Source organism: Xiphophorus hellerii, chromosome 19 (genome assembly GCF_003331165.1).
Source record: "Xiphophorus hellerii strain 12219 chromosome 19, Xiphophorus_hellerii-4.1, whole genome shotgun sequence".
Classification (NCBI taxonomy): Eukaryota; Metazoa; Chordata; class Actinopteri; order Cyprinodontiformes; family Poeciliidae; genus Xiphophorus; species Xiphophorus hellerii.
This window is the reverse complement of record NC_045690.1, coordinates 22,505,647-22,515,249: the sequence shown is the minus strand read 5'-3', so window position 1 is coordinate 22,515,249 and position 9,603 is coordinate 22,505,647. Positions and strand designations below refer to the sequence as shown.

At 40.5% G+C, this 9,603-nt stretch overlaps 1 protein-coding gene across 4 annotated transcripts in view; it reads right to left on the bottom strand.

The window, feature by feature from the left end:
* Positions 1-3,982: 3,982 nt before the first annotated feature.
* slc8a3 (solute carrier family 8 member 3) overlaps positions 3,983-9,603 on the bottom strand; it is a 124,062-nt gene continuing 118,441 nt past the window's right edge. For all 4 annotated transcript variants that reach the window (XM_032547084.1, XM_032547085.1, XM_032547087.1 and 1 more), the window contains 2 exons: positions 9,102-9,371; positions 3,983-5,921 (listed from right to left, as the gene is read on the bottom strand). In XM_032547084.1, the coding sequence (XP_032402975.1) occupies positions 5,545-5,921; positions 9,102-9,371 (647 nt within the window). In that variant the 3' untranslated portion in view covers positions 3,983-5,544. The remainder of the gene's footprint in view (positions 5,922-9,101; positions 9,372-9,603) is intronic.

Genomic DNA, 9,603 nt, shown 5'->3' with positions numbered 1-9,603 from the left:
TGATGGTGCCAGACTGTATACAATGACAGATGTGTGCCATCTCTTACACAGGAGGAAAAATCCAAAAGCCAGGTCTAGGGTTTTCACAGGGAAACTTCCAAGGTGTCACGAAGAATCACGTGAGAAACAGAGAGGCAACAAGAATTGATTACTAGAAGGTCTTCTAAGGAAACCACAGAGCGCTAACTCATAGTGCTCAGAGTACCATTACTGGCAAACACTCAGGCGACGAGTTGCTGGCAGTCTGCTACTCTTAAGCTCCAGGATGATTGGGCGATGAGTAACAGGTGTGCTGACTGAGTCAGCGGGCACGCCTCTCCAGGTGTGCAGCCTCTAACACATCTGGTGGATAAAGAATGAAGCAGCAGGCGAACAGAGAAAAACCCCCAAAACCCCGGTTCCCAACAACAAAAAAGAGAATTGGACAAATGAACCCCTGGAAAATATAAATTTTCCTCAAAATAAGTAAAAAAAAAAAAAAATCTTTTTTTTTTTTTTTACTGCAGCGGCACAATCTCACTGAAAAATTCAGAAAAAAAGATTAAAAACAACTGGTTTTAACATTCTTCAGGCACTGGTACTCAATATTAAGAAATTATTGACTAAAACAAGCTCTTATATCTTGCTGGGAAGTTATTTGAAGTTAGTTTCGTCTTATTTCAAGTGTACTAAGATATTTGCACTAGAAACTAGACCAAAAATACTTGGTAAGATTTTGTGTTTTTTCAGTGTGGCGTGATGAGACACTATCTGGTTGAACTGATGCCTATTAAAAAAAAAATAATAATAATAATAAAAAGCTTTTTCCTTCAACACATCATAAACAAAGTAGATAAAATCAACTGGGAGTTCAACAGGAACTGTTGTGCTTTGGTAAGATTTTTTTTGTTTGTTTTTTTTTCCAGTGAACAATCTAGATAGGTGTAGGATATTACAAACCACAAATATGATGAAAAACACCTTACACCAATTGTTTAGGGTGTTTTAGTCTACCAGTAAGCAGAAAATGGGTCATAACTTTGTCCTTTATGAGGATAATGGCTCAAAATGTATGGCCAAATTAATCAGAAATGGTTTCCCAGCAGCCATTTTAGTCTCATACAGTGTGTGACCTGAAGAGAGGAGAGTGTGAGAGAATCCAAAGGGAGGTGAAATGTTAAACAAGATGCAAAGGTAGTCAAAAATATTGTGATTTTGTTAAAAACAATTATTACTTTACACATTTTTTTTTTTTTGCCAGCAGTGTATAAATATTCTCGAATAAAAGTTGGCTTTTCCTCAATTTGTCAGAGTGAGATTACACAGGTGCAATAATGATATTTTTTACAGATTTTGACCAGATATTTTGTCTTAATATTTTAACTAGAATTCAGAGAGCAGAGGTGACAGGATTAATTAGTGAAGGTGAGAGTGATATGTCTCGGAACCGGAACAACTGGTTCAATTTTGCAAAAAAAAAAAAGAAGAAATGATCCGCTTTTGGATTTTGCTGTGTTTTTTAATTTTTATTATTATTATTATTATTATTATTATTATTTTGACATCTCATAGCAGGCCAAAAACAAAAAAAGCAAAACATACTCATCCAAAAAAATGTGCCCCTTTTCTGTTACACACACACACGCACACGCCCACACACCCACACACACCCGCCTACGCACGCCCACACAACCCCGCACACACGCAAAAAAAGAAAAACAATTAAAACAACAGTATTATAACCCCCCCAGGCTCCCACACACTACTATTGAACCTTTCAGTTTCCCACGACAACCACAAGTCCAGTTACTGCACAATGATGTTTCCCTTCAATCCCACCGGCTGAGAGGGAAAGAAAAGGAAGCAAAACAGAAAGGCGGGTTCCTTCAGATATGCTGTGTGTTCACACCCACACACACACACACACACACGCAAACCGGCTGACATTTTAGCTACAAAGTACAACTAAATAAATGAGAGATAGTCACAGAATGTAGATATGACACACTTCCTGATAGCAAATTTATAACAAATGAAAAAAAAATTTGACAGTCCGTGGGTGAAATGTGACGTTATAGTGACCCCTGGGGTGTGTGTGTGTGTGTGTTTCTGTGGAGACACACTGAAGATTCTGTACATAACGTGGATTTATGTCGACTTTTGGATCTGAAACCAGAGCTACCTGCAGCACCGACACCAGCAGCCCTGGACGCTGACCTGATACGAAGCGTTTCGGTCAGAGATCACAACAGAGAAGATATTCTGGAGTTTTTTTTTTTGTGAAAATCAGGATTTGTATATTTTGGAAAAACAACGAGATACGTTCATTGCATAAAGCCGTAGTAAGCAGTAATCTCCGGAGACCGTTTAAATAACTCGATATTCCGGATTATTTGGCGCTTTTGGTGAAACGACAGGGTGCTTGTGTTGAGAATATTCCCACTCAGTCTCAGTCAAATATTTTTCCATGAGAAATATTTTATTTTTGCAGCCGTAAACATGCGTAGGGCTTCTACAACATCTGGCAGAAAAAAAAGTCAGAACAGAAATCACAAGTTTTGATGACGTCTATCCAGTTGTTTTACTTAAAGATAAAATTAATACCAATATGACACAATGCTTTTTAATTTACCAGTTGAAGGCCTCAGGATTTCTAAAGCTAATAACTTAAACTGTATAGAAATTGGGACTCACTGATTATTCTGTATTTCTAAGATAAGATAAGATAAGATAAGATAAGATTTATTTGTCATTGTCATCAACAGATTACAACGAGATTGAGATTTGCTCGACTCGAGTTAAGATGCAGATGCATTTCTAGAACAAATAGCAACACTAGTCTAATCTTGTGTTTGGAAGAGAGATTTGTTGCGTACTAATAAGGTTTAGTCACCTTTAAAATGCCTATTTGGAGAAGTTATAGGGAAACCTTTGTTGAGGAAGCAAGAGTTTAATTAAAATAGTATTTATTTGACCCTGCCCTGTATAAAAATTACAGATCTGTACTCTGAGCCTGATTGATTAATGATATTATTTGTATTTCATAGGTAATTTTGAGATGACTGTGAGTTTTTTCCGTTTGTTTTAAGCCGACATTTTTTTTTTCTTATTGAGCTGAAAATTTGACATTCCACTATTTTTAACATCAATATTGTAATTGTGAAAATGAATAAATGTTTAGAAATAAATCTTACAGATTGTTGCAGCATGTTCATGTTATTCCTTCCTACAAATACATTTAGAGCTCTCTTAAGAACGCGAAAAGATTTATGCTTCAAGTTATCGAAAAATGTAAGACATTTTAACGAAACTGAGAAAAAAAACAATTGCATAAACTTAGGTTTTCAGTCAGTGAATTTTTGTGAGGTGTCTTTTACAAAAGCCTCGTCAAAAAAGTGGATTATTCATATTCAGCAATCATCCTGTGGGGATGCTTTCCATCATTCCTCACAGGGGGGAAAAAAAATCCAGGCCGTAATCCGATTGAGAAACCAGGGCAAAATTCTCTAATGATTCCATTTGGTTTGTTTTTTTGCCAGAAGTTTTTCCATGTCATATTTCTAAAGGTTTCTTTCTAAAGATTCCAGGACAGCGGATTATGTGTGAGGTGCTGGAGCGCGTCAAAACTGCACGTTGTTATACCACACAAGCTGACTTGCTTGTTTGAAAACTGCAGGATTAAAGAGTTTTCCAGATCTGTACGTTAGGACCGGTATCATACGAGCTCACTGGTTGGGTCCACTTACCTCCTTAGAGAAAGAGCAGATCATCTATGTCCAATAGTGACACTTCTGACTCTAGCTACACTGCAAAAACGCAAAACCTTACCAAATATTTTTGGTCTTGTTTAACTGACGAGTAACTTTTCTTTAAGACATTGGAGATTGTTTTAATCAATAATTTCTTAATATTAATAAAAAAGTGGCAAATGATTTCATTAATATGGGAAGAGGTCTTGTTATGAGTGAAATAATCTCCCAGTGGAACTACTGTTTTTTTTTAAAAAAGACATAAATATTAAGGAATTATTTATATCAAACAAGCTCCTGTTTCCTGCTGGAAAGTCACTTATAACTTAGTTTTGTCTTATTTCAAGTCTACTCAGATATTTGCACTATAAGTACACCAAAAATACATGGTAAGATGTTGTGTTTTTACAGTGTAGAACAAAACAAAGTGATAACGAATACGTTCTGAGTTTGAAAACCAGCCTAGAGACCCAAGACAAAGTGATGCACAAATCACGAGTGTCAGTAATTGGACACAGATACTAAATGTATATTAACTAATGCATCCTCATGCAGAGAACGGGGAATCTCTGACCAAACCAAGAGTCTGATTTTTGTGGGGTAGCTGCAGCAAACACCTCTCCCTCCACAGGCCCGTCAGTTCATCGTGACGGTCAGCTCATCGTGACCACTTTGACCATTAGCCTTTTGCACATGTACAAGAAGAAGAAGAAGAAGAAGAAGAAGAAGAAGTCTCCAGAAGTAGAACTATACAGCAAAGTGCATGGAAGGAAGAGTACAAAAATACCTCTGAATTTATTTCTGCAGCAACAAATTTAGCCGTTTTTCTTTTTCTTTTCTTCGGACTTCCGATCGCAAAAAACGGTGAAAAGTCAAGTGAGACCAAGATATCGGTAATTAAACAAAAATACAATGTCATACTCGTTTACCTATAGGCAAGATACATAACTCTTAGAAAGGTGAAGACATCCTCAGATATATAGTTTGACCCTGCCCTCCCTCACCCCGGCCTCCTCCCGCTGCGCCGCGGCGATCCTCTGTCAGAGCAGTAGAGGATCACATTTAAACAAATATTGAAAATATACAGAAAATATGGAAATATAATATATATAGATACATTTAGCGTAAGGAAGTAATGTTCAGGGCAGTTTGACCGTGTTCGCATTCCTCCCACCCCCATGTTCTCCTGCTTGAGTCGTGATTCGTCCGGCGGTGTGAGCCGTCGCCGTCGTTTCTTGTTCCTCTTCCTGATTGCGGGATTCCTGACAGAGCTCCTTTTAGGAAAGGACGCAAATAAAATAAATACTATCAATCCACCCCTCTTTCACTCCACATCGCGTCGCATCGTATTTTCCTTTCTAACTGTAATGTCATTATTATTATTTATTTATTTTTTTTCAAATCAGAAAATAGTTCTTTAATTCCTCTGTGTGACTGGGTCTCTTGTTTATTTTTGTTGCATTCGTTTTTGCATTTTTATCCCCAAAATATGTTTACTTTAAAAAGTCTTTTTTTGTCCCGTTTTGAGAAAAATATAAACCTCTGATTAACTCTGCTCTCTCCAGGTTAACAGCAGAATGCAGGACCTCCTTGGCAATCCTTTGTGGGCATGCTGGGAAATAAAACCCAGATAAAACCCAAGCTGCAGTGCGGGCCTTTTGGCACTAGAGGGCAGAATGCGTGCCTCCGAGGTTTCTTTAGGGAAAGGTGGAGAGGGAGAGAGCAGACGACATATCTTAGAAAAAAAACCGTTCCTAGCATTAAGATTGACCCAATTTCCACTCTTTGCTTTTCTTCGTCGGGAGTCTCAACCTGCTCAGAAGCCTTCTATATGACAGTAGGCTTCTAGACTGGAGAAGAGGATGTAGAGAAACCAGAGGCTGAAAAAGATGGCCGACGTGGCCAGTCTGTGTCCTCGCGGGCCGCCCAGTTCCCCTCCGATGTGGGCTCGGCGCCGGTAGAGCAGCACCGACACGGCCAGGAAGGCGAAGATGGTGAAGAGGGTGACGGAGAAGGCCAGCGAGCCGGCCTCCACCACAAACGGCTTCCCTTTCATGTGCCAGTAAATGGCGGCCACGGACCAGGCCATGCCGATGCCCAGGAAGACGTTAACGGCGTTGCTGCCGGTCACGTTCCCTATGGAAGCGTCCGCGTAGGTGTCCTGGACGGCGGCTACCTTACTGGCGAAGGTATCTGCAGAAAGAAGACATTCTGTGTTAAAGTCAGCCTTGTTTAGGGAAGCCGTTGATATGTTTTTTTATTTTATTTTTACGCTGGAGGCCTTTATGGACCTTACCAAGCTCCGCCCACCACCGACCTAGAAAATCCCACGTGGTCGCAAGTCCCACAAACAAAGCCTCGCGGTGCGTTGTTTCTATGTAAACATGGCGCCTTCCACTTTGACTCATTCTCTGCAGTGTATTTCTGACTCGATTAGTGCATCATTTCTACCGGATTTTCACAATATATCAGCTTCTACAATGGACAGAGGAACTAAGAAGTTCATGTCATCTGTTTTGGATGAGATCAAGGTGTTTGAGCCACGCGATGCCTCCAACATTGTGCACCTCACAGCAAAATGCTTTCAATCGACGAGGAAAACGGCAGATCCACTCACCCTCTACATCAATATAGCTGTGGACAAAGATCACTGATGCCTATTGTTCTTGCAAGGCTGGGTAAGTCGGGTATTCATCGTTTTGTAGGCTACTTTTGAAATCAGTGGGTGATTCCTGTGGTTTTTTGGCAAATGTTTGAGTGTGCCGAGGCCTGATACACTGTACTTGGTGCTAGAGTGGCTAACACGAGTAACAGTTTAGTCCAAAGCCTTTTCTGCTAAAATAAAATCTTTAGTCTATGTCAGATACAGTACACATTGGATATTGATCTGTTTAGTTAACGTAAGACTGTGTAGCTCTGATCCAGAAGAAAAAACTGTGTATAAAAGTTTAAACACCTCCACCCAGTACGAGGTAAATATATACATCTCTGCTGAAAACTGTGTGGTGTAAACGTATTGCCTGGCGTTATCAGAGCTCCATAGAAACAAACAGAACCTGAAAAATCTGATTGCTAGAGACTCCATTGGTAAAAGAGACTCAAATAGATTGATGAAGCAAAGCTTCTGCCGTAATCAGGAGGTACAATCAGTGACCATGTGGTCGTTTCCCCTGAAATAGTGGCTCAGACGAGTTTCAAATTGACCAATCAAGATCTGAATAAACAGATGAGCGAGTAATTTAGGCTTTCGTTGGCGGTGAGGATGTGGTGAGCGTTGATGAAAACTGATTGAATCCGCCTCGAGGACAAAAAATGCGGTACGCATTCTTCGGTCGGTGGAGATCAAGGGAGTGTTGTTCCAATCAGAGCTCAGAAAGCTGTCTGATTGGAAGGGCTTAGGGAAAGAATGGCTTTTCCCAAAGTAAAAGAGCATAGTAAATTGCAGCAGGAGGAAAATTATGCAAGACACCTCACAGTGAACTCATTTACTGTCCAACAAGAAGCCTGAGAGTCTCCAGAGATTTTAGCTTGATAACTTTTTAAAGCTCAGACTATCAAAAAGGTTCACCAAAGAACTACAAGCCACAGGGCAGCACTGACAAAGTCATTGAAAGGGAATCTAAAGAAATAATGTTTTACTTCTGTAGACATTAGCTGAATTAATCTCCTTCACTGTGGCCTAAACGCCACATTACTGCAGGCTTAGCTCTTAGTGGTTTTTATTTTTTTCATACAGTATTTCCACAAAAGGGCAAGTACACCCAGAAAAGATTAGATAGAAAAGTTTGATATTAATGTCCCAACAGCTCGTCAGTATGTGAATTAAAGCTACCAGCCAGACTTTTCTGTAAAATCAATCAATTCATTTTAGGTGTAATTTATCACAGTATGTCATGGTCAGCTTTTTTTTGATACTTTATTTTAGTTGGTGTTTTAAATGTTTTCTAAATCACGTTACATTCTACCCTCCCAAGAACAAGCGTTGTCTCTGGTGGCATCACATAAGGCAGCAAACCTCTTTTGAGTGAATTTACTTGAATTTTTCTTCTTTTCTCCTTCTGATTTACACGATTTTAGTCCAATTTCCCTACAGGAGGGTTTTCTTGGACTCAGTTCTGCTTCAGCAAAAACATTTGAGATGCATGAGTCAGCATTAATATGGAACCGGCTCCTCAAGGCATCAGGAGAGCCACTAGCCACGTTTATGTGCATTTTGAAGTATTGCATTAGAAAAGCTTGATGGTAATAGCGAAATTCAAAATGCCTTCCTCAGTTTCACAAAACAAGCTTTTAGACTCCGCCGAGAAAGTTTTTGGGCTTTTCCGCAAGCCAAAAGCTTTCTCAGCGCTAGCCGAACCAGTTCTGGCGTAGCGATGCTCTCTATCCACTGGTGGGTCTGTGCCTTACCAGAGGCATGAAACATTTCAAAGTCCAAACCTCCAGCTCAGAGTGGACAACTCTCCCACGTTTTTCTGAGATGTGTGCTCCATGCTTGCTTGCAACTGCTCCATTGTGTTTATTACATCTATGCGTAACGTCAACATCTGGCAAATTTTGCTTTGCGTAGCCTGGTCGATTTGCTGCACACGTGCTAAATTTGCGTTTTCCTATTCTTTTGTTTTGACATTTCAAAAGTTTGCTACAAATTTGCATGACATTTAGTTGGGAACACGGATGCATGCCGATCGCCTCTGTGCCACACCGCTCAGATGCAGTAATTCATGAACGAGAACCCTGATCGAGTGTGGAGGCCATGTAACGCAAAAGCAAATTCAGTTGGATGACTCTTTGTTTTTCTTCAATCTTATTTCCTAAGAATTTTTCTTCTTTAACTAGCTGTAAACCATAACAAACTTTACAGAAATAAACTTTTCAAATTTATAAATCAGCTTAATTCGTACTTGTAAATTTGTTGGCGAAACAAAACACACGCTTTAAAAATATTTAAAACTAGCATCTGAGGTCGACGTCATTCCCTGTGAATTCAAAGGAAAACACAAATACATTGACAGATTTAGTGGCTATTGCGGGGATATGACCTCTAATTTCTCTCCTTACCATTTCACCAGGTCAACTGAAGTTTAAAAAAATCATTTGGTATATTCCTTCCTCATATTAAAGCTGACTGAAGGACCTTTTAATCAAAGAAAACACCTGATGCATTGGTTTAGGAAAAAAAATATCTTCCTGTCGAGGTCAAATATCAGTTTTGAGGACGTGAGAAAAGGATAGAAAAAAAAATCTACCTATGAACAGCATGGCTTTATAAACCCGAGGACAGGTTTATAAATCAGACCCGGTGAAGTACTGTGTAAATGATGCGTCCTTATCAGAGGCACCCTCCCGCCGCTCCCCTGCTATTCCCGGACTCACCTGGGACGGACGTGCCGAGAGCGACAAACACCACCGCCGTGACCGAGTCCTTGAGGCCGATGGTGCAGCCGAAGTGGGAGGCCAGGTCGCCGATGACGGCCGTGAGCAGGCCGATGATGACGATGGACACGACGAAGCACGCCCAGCCGTTCAGATAGTCCGTGGGGGGGACGCACGCGAACAGAACCTTCCAGAAGACGGTGAGGAAGTGCATGACGTAGTCGAAGCAGGACGGAAGGCGCTCTTCGCCCGTGTCCTCCTCGTCCTCATCTCCTGGGCGGAAGCGGGGTTGAGCGGGGAGGGGGCAGGGGGACGAAGGACGGATTGATAGCATTGAAAAGAGTGCAGGCAGAGATGTAGGGAGATGAAAATAGAATGCCACGAAGGAGAAAGTTTTGAGAAAGAGAGCAGAGGAGAGGATTTCGAGAAAACGGAGGAAGTAAAGGGGGTGACGGAGAGAAGGAAAGAGGGAGAACAACAATCACTTAAAATGGCATGTTCA